The following is a 13,777-nucleotide window of genomic DNA, read 5'->3' as shown; positions in this document are numbered from 1 at the left end:
AAGAGTGCTAAAATCAGTCTTTTGGTCCTGTAGCTGCGGAAACACACACAGCTTACCTTGCACTGATGGTAAGGACAGGAAGGAAATGGGGAGAGACAGAAGAGAAAGCAACACAGAGAGAGAGAGAACAAGAGAGAGAACGGAGGGGAAACAGCAGATGAGGGTCACTGGGGTTTTCCACTGTGTAGGATTAGAAGAGGCATGAGAAGTAGGTAAAGGAGGGGAAAACATACAGTATATGTAGTCACAGAGACTATCACACAAAGCAGAGGAGTGAAAGAGCACTGAGTGAAGAGATTACACCTTGAGTGGTGCTCTTTGAGATACGATAACTTAAACAGCTGCCATCTTAAAAGTTAAGAGCAGGTTTAGAGGAAGAGAGCACGGGAAGACGACTGACGTAGTTCTAAACTAAGATATTTTACACTCAGGTGAAAGGAGGACTGTTATCGAATGGACTAAGATGGGATGCCCAAATGAGGATAAGTTCGAAAAAAATGGCATATGCTGTGATCGGTGCCCTGCAGGTCAGTCTGACACACCTCAAACTTTCATTATCTTTGTTTCTTATTTTACCTTTGGACAAAAAAAGCCTGTTTGTCTGATTGTAAAACTGACCGTGTCCTGTCCTTTTAGTATTCAAACTGTGTTTGCATTACAGCCTGACATCCGACTCTATATCTCTGTTCTCTAAACTCTTATCAGGACAACATGTGGTAGAGGATTGTACCGCCACTGAGAAGACCAAGTGTGAAGACTGTAGACATGGGCGCTTCACAACTGGGAAAAATTCCGTCCCTAAATGCTTTAAATGCAGCGCATGCAGTCGTGGTAAGTGACACAAAAGCAGATATAGTACTGCATACACATAATCTGGGTCACAAATGTATGCAGTCAACCCCTCTCTCTAACCTTTTAGAGTATAAATATATCCTTTGCAGTTGTCTCTTCATTGAAATCATCTTAATCATCTTCCAGTCCAAAGTTTCCAAAAATGTAAAATATTGTGGATATATAGGATTAGTTTTGGGTTTGGGGTTTTGGTTTTGGTTTTCAGTTCTCACTAATGTAAGCATCATGTAGTTTCAATGCAGATCTGAAACAAACTTACAGACAATTGTGAAGATGGAATATTCAAAGTAAGATGATTTCAAAAACCTTGAAAGTGTTTAAGCAGCAACAGAAGGCAAAACTGACAGAAGGTTAAATTTGTCATTTACTCTCAAATCAAGTCAATTACACTTTAGCTGTATGTCTTAAAATCTAATGGTTTGTCTTGCAGGACTTTGAACTTCAACCTCTTTCATTAGACTCAGTGTTCGGATTAGAACAATCCTTACACATACAAAAACACTTTTAAGAATCCCTCATCCTGGAAGACTGTCTTTATATCTCACTTTTGCTCTTTCAGACAACCACAAGGAGAAAGTGAAGGATTGTACAGCTAAGACGGACACAGTGTGCGGGTGTATTTTGGGCTATTACTGTAGCAATGAGAACTGTGAGCACTGCCAGCCTGTGAAGCGCTGCGATAAAGGCTTAGGGGTCGAAATAAAAGGTAGGCCTCCTGATTTATGTCATAGACTGTTGAAACAAATTATCATGCGCCCCACAAGCATCAGTTTCAGAACTCAAATGGGTGCAATCTCATTTCTTCTTGCAGCCACTCGCACAAATAATACAAGTTGTGCTCCGTGTCGAGAGGGGACCTACAGCAACGTAACAGATTTCAGCTCCCCCTGTCAAGAACACATCAGGTCAGACTGAGTCTCCACTATTAACGTTGCAATTATTTTTACTCAAGCTGAAGGAGGACATCAATGCATATAATGCAGTAAGATGCTTGTGACTCATTCATTAGTCATCCTTTGATAGAAAGCAGAAGTGACTGTATTTGTTTCAGTTGACATCCTCAGCTGACACGTACTGTAACTATATTGCATGCACACATTAAGAAGGGGTTTTACTGGGCTAAAAAACATGCCTAAATAAAAAACAGGTTGAAATGTGCTATGCAGTATGTAGATGTTGATATTGTTTGTCGTTGTATGTTGCTTTCAGATGTGAGGTCTTTGGGAGAGAGTTGCTAACTCCTGGCACTCCAACAACCGATGCCATCTGTGGTGACTTCAAAACCTGTAGGCTACCATTTAAACTTCTTTCCTTTAAGTGTATATCTTCTCTTCTGATCCTAATCTCTCTCGGCTTTAAAAAATAAAATAAGAACTAGAGCAACTTAGCAGATGTTCTTATCTCAAGGGATTCAGTGAGTTCCTGTTAACCTTGTGTCATGTGACATTAAGTAATTTACAGAGGAGGCAGAGTAGATGTGTGAAACTATTTAGAATTGTTACTCAGTGTCTGACAGGAGATGGGGGGTGACTCTGTTATTGTGAAAGGCCATTTCACCATAAAGGGAATCGAAAGGAAAAGCAGTGAAGTCTGTGTTAGGCAGGCAGTCGCAGAACAGTAAATGTAGACAAGTTTGCAAGGCTGTACAGCAGCCTTACTTTCACAGCAAGGGTGGAACTGTTTTTGAAGACACAAGTAGTTTAACCCAAGAAAATTACAGTCTTTCCACATCTGAGTTTAAAGGTCAGGTTCATAATATTTCATTTTGTCCCCTTACATTCACACTGTAAATGCATTAGGAGGGGATCTTTTAATGGCCAGTATGAACAGGAAGGTTGACTACAGTGAGCCACACTTGGTTCATTGTTAATTTGGGCAACTGATTATTTTTTATAAGAATTACTTAAAATGACAGAAAAGTAAGTAATCAAACAAGGACAGACCACAGAAATGTGATATGAGTGATATGAGCTGATTTACATTCATAAAACACTTACAGGCACCTTTTATATTTAACTAAGCAAATATTTAACCAATAAATCAGACCAGTACAGTGACTAAAGTAACCAAATGAGGTGGCAGTTTTAGTTTTGAGTCCACTGTTTAGTGAAAAGGTGAAGGAATCAAGGGAACATTCTTTCATGATCTAAAGTATTTTACTGACACGTGTAACAAGTTACAAGTTGCAATTAGGCAGATTTTAGAAAAAGCACATTTATTAAATTTAGTCAAAAACGTGCATTCAGAAAAATGCTCAGTTTTCGTCACATTTGCAACTTTAAAACATTTTCCTGCGTGTTGGTTTTTGAACTCTAAACTCTGATTCACAAAGTTTTCATTTTTGTGAGATTGGTGTCTGAAACTGTTAAATTGAGTCAAACACATGACAAAAGACACAAAGTGATTATGGTGCATAGATCCACCCACTACAGGTAGGAAATTAACCTGCGACACTTTGTACCTGGAAACAAAAGCTTTTCATTACACAGGGAAACAGCTATTCCAACCACAGGAAGAGGAGATACCAAAAATGATTTAACAACACCTATTTAGCATTAATTAGGAATATAATCCATTAATAGTTTATATGTGGTGATAAGCAGATATAAAGACATTTTAGCATTGTAATCAATGTATTTGTCTGGGTCTATAACTCTCCTATGAAGCATATATAACATGTATAACATAACATAGCTGTAATTACATATATGTCTCACTGAGTTTTGAACACATTCGTAAATAGTTTTAAATTACCCCATGAATGATGTGTACATGTATATTAATAGGTCCATAATGTTTTAAGTCTTTGGAGCCTACCATAAACCACTGTTCATTTATGTTATCAGTTTTGAAGCAAATTTTTAAGGCGTCAGTGTTTTATATCCCTAAAAATCAGCAAAACCTCTACTACCTAGTGATGTCACTAAATAAGATTTACTGTACTGTAAATTTTGAGGAATCAGTTAATACATATAGAAAACTTCCTTACAGAAAGTCATCATTTTAATACAAATTAAAACAAAAAAAACAATGGGAGCTTAAAGAAGACATTTTTGTAATGCAGAAAACATTTAGTAAAAAGTCCCAGAGCAGGTTTGAATGGACTAATTTAGTCTTTTCTTTCTGTTATAGCCTCACTGTAAGGATGTATTCATGTGTTATTCTATGTTATAGCGCAGTTATTAATTGTTATCGTAGCAGTTATGAAAGCTTCATAAGTGAAGTTGCAACTGTTGACATAAAACACTTGTGTGTAACCAAATCCTCTCAGTTTACAGCATTACAGTGTGTAGTTATAAAGTCTGTATATAGTGATTATCAATGATAATGATGATGAGAGAAATATTTTGGGTGACTAATAGTTGAATTTACTTCGATTAATATTCTTTTATAATAGTTGCTGTTTTTCAAAGAAATTGCAGGTGAACTTTGAGTCATTTTCATACTCATACTCATTTTATTCATTATCTTGTTACCAATATTGTGACAGAGGAAACAATAGTATCTTGTAATCACTCACTGATTCTCAGAAGTTATCTAACAGTTCTTGGTATGTTTATGTGAACATCAAACAAACTTCATTGAAATGTATTTGCGTGGCTCTAAAATCCCCTCTGTCTATTCCTCAGATTGTCCCTGGATTATACCTACAGGTCTGTGGTCAGGCTTCTTGCTGACCGTACTCATCGTGTTTTGTCTCGTCTGCTGGAGGGCAAAACGCAGATCCTTCAGAGCAGGTGTGTACCATGTGTCACATGTCTACGTGTTGTTCACACATTTTGTTCTCTTTCTTTTTTAAAGTCTTCCTGAAGAGGCAACAAAGCTCTGCGTGAGCATGCCTACTCACTAGCTGTAACAACGCGTGTTGTAAACCACAACTATGAGACTCAATTGACTTTGAAGTCATATAGTTGAAGGTCATGGCTTATCTCTCTGTCAAGCGCACCTTCCCACTGTTTCCTTTACGATTAATACAATGTTTTTAAAAAACATTAAGTAAGGTAAAATTTAAGTTACATACCTGGTTCTAAGGTTTTGGGTTTGCTAAGATATTATGTCTCTTGTTTTAAACACAAAAATAAAGTATAGTTAAGTATTGTTTCTACAGTATAACTCAGACAGGTTAAATAAGGAGCTATGTAACTTGATGCTAAACAAGCTTGATGAGTGTGCTGAATGTAAGCTGAATGGGGAAACCACATCCTGTGCATATTCAGCCTGACACAGTTATTTGGTATAATGTGACGCACACTTCACACGCTGTTAACTCATACTGAGAAACAGCTCCTACGTACATGGCACAGTCCCATAACTGATTGTTTTGGCTTCCTGACGTCTCATTTCATTGACATTTACTGTAGGCCTATTTCCAGTGAAGTAATGGGCCACTGCTGGAAACTACAGATGAAACACAATTAACGGAGAGGAGCCCAACCTTCAGAAACAAACGTGTTGCTTTTAGACAGGTAGTTTTTGTTAGCCGCAGTAAAGATAAAGATACTCCACAAAGCACTGCCAGTAATGGAGTCTTTATGTATGTATCTGAACCTATCAGCAAGATCGGATGTTTATTATGCAAATAGTTTCTGTTTTTTCTGCTGAGGTTTTTACCACCAACCCACCAATGTTTTCTTGCATTATGGCCCACAACAACAACAACAACAACAACAACAGAGTACATATGACTTACTGAGCAACAGTTTGGCATTAACTCAACTCAACCCAACTCAACTTTATTTATATAGCACTTTAAAACAACCACAGCTGAAACAAAGTGCTGTACATAAATAGATAAAACAACACAGGAAACGTAAAACAATTAACAGGAAATAAATACTAAGATAATTGTTTATTGTTTTTAAAACAAATTAAAAACAATAATTAAAACAAACAAACCATAAATCACTAAAACAGGAGCAGAGTCTCATGCTGGGTTGAAAGCCAAGGAATAAAAATGGGTTTTAAGACGAGTTTTAAAAAAAATGTAAAAAAAAATTAGGGCAGAATTTTAAGACTACCTATTCTGTAAATATTTTTAATGAGTTATTCTACTATTACGATATAGCATACACACTTACTGAGCGACTAAACTGGAGATTAAGGAGATTACGCTGTATTGTAATTAGGTTGTAAATTGTGTCATAGACTGTTGAAACTGAATTGTTCCCGAATTTTTTCATCACTGTGTCGTGGCCATATTGACCTGTTAAAGGGCCCCAGGGGAAAATGTAGCTGCGTGCCCCGATTGACACCTTATTTGTATGTTTGGTTAAACCCAAATTTCTTTGTGAAAATGCGCTCTACAAAACGGGTAGACAAGACAGATATTAATGCAGAAGACATCTTACATTTTAGGAAATATTGTGCATTGCATATTACGAATTACATTTAAAATTCACCTAATTAACACAAAGTAACTGACACACAATGAGTAATAGGTATTTGTGGCCTCAGAGGGTCTGGAGTCCAGATACAGCCCTACTCTATAGCTTTAAGGGTTTGAAATAGTTCCAGATAGTTGTGGTAAACTTTGATTCGTGATGGTTTTGAGTAGAGTGACGTACAAGTGTTTTGACATCATTATTTCTCATGTAATGATGAATCAGTGACTGGAAGATAATGGGACAGGCAGATGAACAGCAGACAGAAGTGAGTTATGCTGCAGTGGTGGCATGAGTTTATATGGAAATTTTGAAATTTCAATGTTTTTCACCCAAAAAACGTAACATTACTAGAATTCATTGATCTCGCTGTGAGTCAAAGCAGGTTACAGACTCTTTCCATTGAAAAATGAAACCGCAAAACTTTTACAATAAGCTTTGAAGTCCACAGAAAACAAGTGATTTACAAGATAAATTTAACGAGGAGTATCACTTTAATAATGAGTCACACTGAGCTGAGGATGTGGCAATGACGAAAATATACATCAGCAATAACTGGCGGTGCCACGGAGCTAAATATTTGATTTTAAAATATCGTAGTGCTTTCTAAGGAACAGTTTCTATAAATGTCTACAAATGTTCCAAACTGGTTTTAAATGTTCATAAACTACATATTATGTATATTTGAGGTGGTTCAACTGTTTGTCATGATTGTAAGAGATATCCTTGCAACCACGGTTTTGTTTGTGGTGTCTTCCAACAGTGAAATCCAGCCCCAGCGTTCATGTTACTCTGTTGGATGTGGTCCCAGCAGCCCCTATTGGTCCACTGGAGCTGCCTTTAAAGTCCACAGAACTGAACGATATCTGCCAAGAGAGCTATCCACTGAAGGACTGCAAGTTATCACTTTTTAACCCAGGTAACAAATCCCACTGCTCACTGCAAAACACTGCTCGAAGTCCATTTAATTAAATATTCCTATGTTGTTTTGTAGTATTATTATGCCTCAGAGCATCAGAGTGTTGACTGTAAATGGGGAGGAAGAGATGAGATATGACGTACAACAAATGTCCCCAACTTGAACCAGGGACTTTCTGGTTCATGGTTGGTGCCTTAACCACCAAGCCACACGGGTGACCCAATTGTTCTTAAGTTTAGGAAGGGTTTGCAGTTATTCATCAGTCAGGACCCAAATGAACATTAAAATATAAGTTATTTCTTGCTGTAATCATTCCTCCTGTTCATTCTGACCATTAGAAGATCCCTTCATGGTTCACTTGGTAATTTGTTCTGTGCAAAAATATATTTAAAGTTTATTGGAAGCTATTAAAAAGCTTTAATCATCCAAATGAGTCAAATCAATATTTCAACGTTACAGTACAAGTCTTGTTTTTTTAGTTTTTACTGTACTTCCACCGCAGCTCAACGAGGAAACACAAAGAGGGAATCTGATGCTAAAAAGACTGTAAATGTCACAGATATCCACTTGATATGACTGCTGAAGCCTTATATAAGCTTCACTGTGTGGACACACTGTGGATATTGGCCTCCATCACTTACAGTTAAAGCGCATTTGAAGGGGATCTTTTAACAGGAGGAATGATTATAGTGAGGAAAACCTCCTTCAATGTTCATTTGGGCACTTAACTGCTGTATTAAGATAGAGTTGAACAACTGTGAACCTATAAGAGACCACACAAATGCATATAATAGGTCTTCTGCTGCCATTGTTACAATTTTGCTAAGCAAGAAAACTGGAAGATGGAGAGATAGGTGGCAAATTGAAGGAAAAGCCTCAATAATAATAATAATAAGAGGAATATTTAAGTGGAGAAACATAACATATGTTCATGTTTCCAGAGTGTCAATGAAAGGTTTGATCACCATAAAAATCAAAAGAATCATGGTCTATGGTCTTCACCACATCTCAGCCCAGTTAATCATCAATATGAGATTTTAGACCGATGTATTCAACATCACATGAGGGGATATCTTTTGTAAGAATAGTATTCACTCCTCCAGCAGAGAGATCCAGAGGCAAGATGCACTAAAGTCATTCTGGTGGCTCCAAATGGTTCAGTAGCACCTTATAAGACACTTGATGATGGTTTTTCCTTTGATTTGTCATCCATCTGTATGTCTGAGTGAGAAGTGTATTCTTCCCTCCTACACAAGACTACTTTAATTTTCCCGTGCTCATATATTCTTTCAGTCCCATTAAGATGATAATAAATCCTGCCACTAAGTGCAAAGTATGTTTTTTCAAAGAGCTGGTGTACCATTAGCTTGAAGGATGGTCACACTGACTATCGATTTCATTATCCTCCACAGACGATAATGAGATCTGCTGCAGCACACAAGACAGCATGGACAGCAGCTTTCCCATAACGCCGCTGAAGGCATCAGTTTCATTTGTTGAGACGAAACAGACCAATGGAAGTCCCGGACACTGCACTGGCTTCTTCAGGACACACTCAGAGCCACAAGAGGACGAGTGGTGTGGGACATAACATTAGTGCATTTTGTCATAGCAATATATTTATGAGGTTCAGTGCACCTCCCGCCCCCTTCCCCCTCCTCCTTCCCCCTCCCCCTCCTCCCCCCTCCCCCATGTTATTTTACTATTTTACTTGTGGTGGCATTGACGGTAGCTGATGATTTACTGCCTCCTGCAGGACATTTATGAGAAATTCAGGTCAAGAGATGTGACGTTACGTTGTGTTCACATTTAAGTTACCAGGTTATTTCTGGCAATGTTATTAATATTTACAGATATCTTAAGTGCTAAAAGAAAACACCAGTGCAGCTCTTTACTTAAGTTATTGTTTTGGATGTGACTTATGTCTTATGTCTTCAGAACCTCAGTGAAGGCAATACTGTGGTCTTCAGCCACAGCTCAGTGGTGTCTCTATTAAAGAGAAGTCTTGTGATATTTTGTTTCCTCCTGTCAATAAATCCCAAATCAATAAATTATCTGTGTATCCAAACCCTGATGCAGCTTATTCCTCTAAGCCATAGAGCTCCACTGTTGCCCAAACACTATTAAAGACATTACCTGACACTGTTGCAGTAGGTTGTATCTTATCTTATGTTGTAATTGTGTGTTAATCCGCAGAAGAAAATAGTCCACAACAATGGTTTTCATTTACTCTTGTTTTAGTAACCTTTGCTAAAAACTACAATGCCCAACTGTTTCATGATATCACTGAGATTTTTTTGACCATGCTTTTTGTTACATCCATTCATGTTTACGACCTGTGCATCATCACGAAGAACCAACATCTGGGCTGTTGGTTTTGATCTTTTCATGGGATTTGTCGACAGTAAGAACAATCATTCAAATTTCATTAAACTGTCTTTTCTTATACTTTAAATGTTATCTCATTTAATATGTTGTTTAATTTATATTGTTTTCAACTTATTTTCATTTTTTTAAATTATTCTGCTGATTCTCTCCTCGATCTGTTGATCAACCGATGGGTCAATAGAACATCAGAAAATTGTCCATCACAAATTCCTACGGCCCAACATCATGTCATCAACTGTCTTGTTCTGTCCAATCAACTCAGTCAGGTAGTCAGTTTACTAAGATGTAGGACATGATAGTACATTATATTTGACAGTACAGGCTTCCACACCAGAGAAATTCAAATCATGAAATTTTGGGACATTTCTGTTTAGTTGCGTTCATTTTACTGTCAATCAACTAAATACTAATTGTTGCAGCTTCATTTTAGATGAGAAAAACAACTACATCTCCTTTTAAAATGAAAATGCCAACCACTGAATTTCTGTATTTATATCAGCCATCATCTGTATAAAACATCAGATCATGGTCATGTTTGGTGACATAACATAGACTTAAGTTCATTTCCAGGACTTATCCTAACCCTGGCCATTACCACTGACACAAAAATCAGCATTTATCCCCATTTGGGCAAGCCATCCCCAATTAACTGGCTGAAAATTAGACATGTGTCCCCAGAAATAGCCAATGACAGACCACACACACACACACACACACACAGGCTGTGAACTTGTTAAAACTTGGATGAAGACGTGAAGTAATAATGATGCAGCAGTGAAGCCCAACAGATGTATGATTTGTTTATATCATGTTGAAGATAGATAGTGCAATATGAGGAAGTATGTAGGGAATGTTTACACAAGTTGTTCTGCTGTGCTGCTCTCTGTTTGTCACCGTTAGTACCATTAGACAGATACAAGAGCATGTACAAATACAGTATGTTCACAGACATTCAGTCCTATTGGAATATTTTAAAGCATTTGTTGATTATAATTTTTAAAAAACTATAAACATTCAGATTCTAGTGCCGAGTCCTTTACTATTTACTATTAAGAATACATTGAGGTTATTCACTGAAAACACATTTCCAGTGACTTCAGTCAGCCTTCTTGAAGACTTGCTTGGCAATCACATCTTGAACTCTCATCTCCTGCAGAGAGGAAAAAGTGCATTGAGAGGTGGGGGCAGGAGAAAAAAAGAAGGGGAGGGGGGTTGTGAGATGGGGTGTGAAGTAATAGTGAAATTCAATAAGACAGTCAGACACATCAAAGGAGAGTTAAATGAATCATACACAAAGCTGGGACTATATCCAACCCCCCCCTCCCCCCTCTCTCCATCTCATCCTCTGACCCTGTAATCCGTCTCCCACTCTTTCACCATCTCCTTGCTCTTACAGCCCACTCCCCCTTTCTCCCCCTTCTCACTCCCCCTCACTCACTCCCTTCATTAGCCCCTTGCTGCCCCCTTCTCCTGCTTTGTTTAACTTCCCAAATCCACCATTTTAAAGCCTGATCCTTATTGGCATTTCTTTCCTAATTCTCCCATGAATTTGGACAACTATCAACAAACGCGTATTAGAAATCCTGTGAAAGCTGTTTAGTGGGACAATGCTGATTGTTTGACATGTTAATCAGCACTGACAGATCACCTATATGCTTAAACTCCTTTACAACTAAAATGAGAATCCAGTCCTCCCTTGTGTTCTTGAGTTATTGTTGCACATTAGTAAGACGTGCATTCAAAAGTCTTCTCTGCCTCTTTTGTGTTGGCCTTCCTTTGTTAAGTCCTATTTTTTTACCCCCTCAGGCGTGAACAAATCTCCACACACCTCTTCCAACACAGAACTTATTCCCACAAACACAGTGTAGTTCAACAGGATACCATATTATTTGCATTATTTCCCTCATTTAGCATATCTATCAGTTTAAACATCTTTTTCCTTGTTCCCTATTCCCGTATCCTCCTTTAGCCCTCCCTCTGTTTTCAGCTTTTATCTTTGTTTCTTTCCACATCCACACATCCTTACCAAATGCAGCTTGTCACCCTCCAACCAGTGCGTCCAGCCTCGTCCTTCTTTCTCTCCTCGCTGTACACAAATCAGCTTTTCACCTTCCCAGCTCACTGTAGTCTGCATAAGCACAGAGATGACATGTTACTGTGTGCAATTAACATGTAAAGTAGCCCTCACATTCAATCACACAGAGAGCACAAGAGCCTTTGTGTGATAAGAAAGGCCGACCATGAGTTCAAACCCCCCACTTTCTGGTCTTGGTTTTTCTTATATTTTGCTTCCGATTGCTTTTGTTTCGTGTTCATAATGTTGCTTCTCCTTATTTATTCACTAGTTTCTGAATGGTTTTGTTAGCTAAAAGACTATTCACACACACACACACACACACACACACACACACACACACACACACACACACACACACACACACACACACACACACACACACACACACACACACACACACACACACACACTGTAGGCTCATTGTAAGCTGAAGCCAGGATCTGAACAGCAGGGAGTGGGGGTGGGGGGTGTTACAACACAGACTCACAGCAGCAGGGGGGCCGACTTCTCTCAGACATTCCAAATTTGTCTTCCCCATCACACAAAGCAAACTTGCATAACAAGTAATGCTACTTTATATTCAGTGTAACATCCAGCTGTAACACATGTCCAAACAAGTCAGCGTGCATATTCAGGAAAACACACACACACACACACACACACCTGACAGGTTCGACCATCCACTGGACCCAGGTCTTCGGTAAACTCTTCTCCGATAGTGAAATCCATGTCGAAGTTTTTGAAAGTGGTGAGAGTGCGGATCCTCATGGCCCCTGTGGCTGGATCATGCTTGATCTCTTTGGTGGGCTTCAGCAGACACACAATCTTCCTGAGAGCAAAATTAATATCTGGCAGAAGAAGAGACGATTAAATATTAAAACAGGTTACACTTGATTGTTGCTTTAATAACGGGGTGCTTTGTGTCTGTTGCTCAGTTTACATGCAGACTGAGTACGCCCTGTGTGTGTGTAGGTGGGTCTGGGGTCACACAAAGGACAAGGTGGTGATATCATTCAACTAATGTGCTGCTGCTGCTGCTGCAAATCAAGATAATCCACATGATGAAGCTGCTCTTTGTGATCACTATATGAATGCAGCTGAACTCACAGTATAGTTGCTCTCATTTACATATATTCTTCTGTCTGTTGTCAGATAAGGAAACAAGTATGAACTTTGATCTTAACTCATAAATACTATAATATGTTTACCATCTGTTACCAAGCTGCTGATATAATTATACAGGTTGATATTCAGGTCGATCGCTGCTATATAGTTGTTTTTTTTTTAATTAAGAGAGACATTAAAAGTACAGATACATAACATCTGCAGCAAAGGAAGTCTATGGTTCATTTACACAGGCGTGACAACAGATGGTTTGTGGTTGTGCTTAATATAACAATCTTTTGTTGCCCCTTACTTTCTCTGTGATAACTTGAAACCAGGATCTGTAAATGAGAACAACTAAACTGTGACTTTGGCTGCATGAAAGCACAGTGCAGATGATCACAGTGGACCAGGACGGGCGAGAATGAAGGTTTAATGAATTGTCTCGGCTGTCAAGACCTGCAGCGTTTACGCACTTAAAGCAATCCGTGCCAACATGCCAATCCGTTTCTACTGTTCCTCTACTATAATATGACCCAAGAGGGATTCCGTAGAATTGCCACAAAAAATGTATTAGGTAAGCAAGAAAATGAGAATTTCTGTGGGTTGCAAGAGTATAGGCCATAAAAGTCACTCAAAGGCGAGTTTAATAGTCTTACCTAAAGCTCCGAGGTAGGAGTCCATATTGTCCTGTTCCACCATATTAAATGTGCCGGAGTAATTCGGTTTAGACATTTTTATTTTCCTTTTGTTCCTCCCAAGTGTCCACACGAAATCTCTACTTTTCCTCCTTCTTGCTTTTTGTCAAGACCCACGAATCAGCTGCCGCCTTGTGTTATATCAGCCTCACTTGCACAACCCTCAGGAGGACAGTGTCTGGATTTAACGAGAATGTGTTTAAAATGAGGCTGATGCGCTTTTGTCTTTGCACGGCGTTGAAGCTCTGCTGTGCGCTCCGGTGGATGAAAGTGTGACCTGTCAGGACTCCAACGTTTCCAACAAGTGGAGAATAAGATGGGCTGGGAACGGAGTCTTTTCTGCAGGACCATAGGGGGA

General features: G+C 38.7%; 2 protein-coding genes across 2 annotated transcripts; one reads left to right on the top strand and one right to left on the bottom strand.

Moving 5' to 3' along the window:
- The first annotated feature begins 463 nt into the window (after nt 1-463).
- Nucleotides 464-8,793, top strand: LOC128366271 (tumor necrosis factor receptor superfamily member 5). The gene is made up of 8 exons (XM_053326956.1): nt 464-527; nt 706-831; nt 1,412-1,558; nt 1,664-1,757; nt 2,062-2,138; nt 4,482-4,589; nt 6,997-7,152; nt 8,565-8,793. Exons 1-8 carry the CDS (start codon nt 464-466, stop codon nt 8,741-8,743), a joined length of 951 nt encoding a protein of 316 aa, XP_053182931.1. The 3' UTR covers nt 8,744-8,793.
- A 1,533-nt stretch (nt 8,794-10,326) lies between these two features.
- Nucleotides 10,327-13,772, bottom strand: rbp5 (retinol binding protein 1a, cellular). Its single transcript, XM_053326499.1, has 4 exons — nt 13,381-13,772; nt 12,281-12,465; nt 11,567-11,668; nt 10,327-10,690 (listed from the first exon to the last, which is right to left on the bottom strand). The coding sequence occupies exons 1-4, from the start codon at nt 13,454-13,456 to the stop codon at nt 10,637-10,639; spliced, it is 417 nt and encodes a 138-aa protein (XP_053182474.1). The 5' UTR covers nt 13,457-13,772; the 3' UTR covers nt 10,327-10,636.
- Nucleotides 13,773-13,777: the final 5 nt, after the last annotated feature.

This window comes from Scomber japonicus, chromosome 10, assembly GCF_027409825.1.
Source record: "Scomber japonicus isolate fScoJap1 chromosome 10, fScoJap1.pri, whole genome shotgun sequence".
NCBI classification, from domain to species: Eukaryota; Metazoa; Chordata; class Actinopteri; order Scombriformes; family Scombridae; genus Scomber; species Scomber japonicus.
This window is presented reverse-complemented; position numbering and strand designations above follow the sequence as displayed.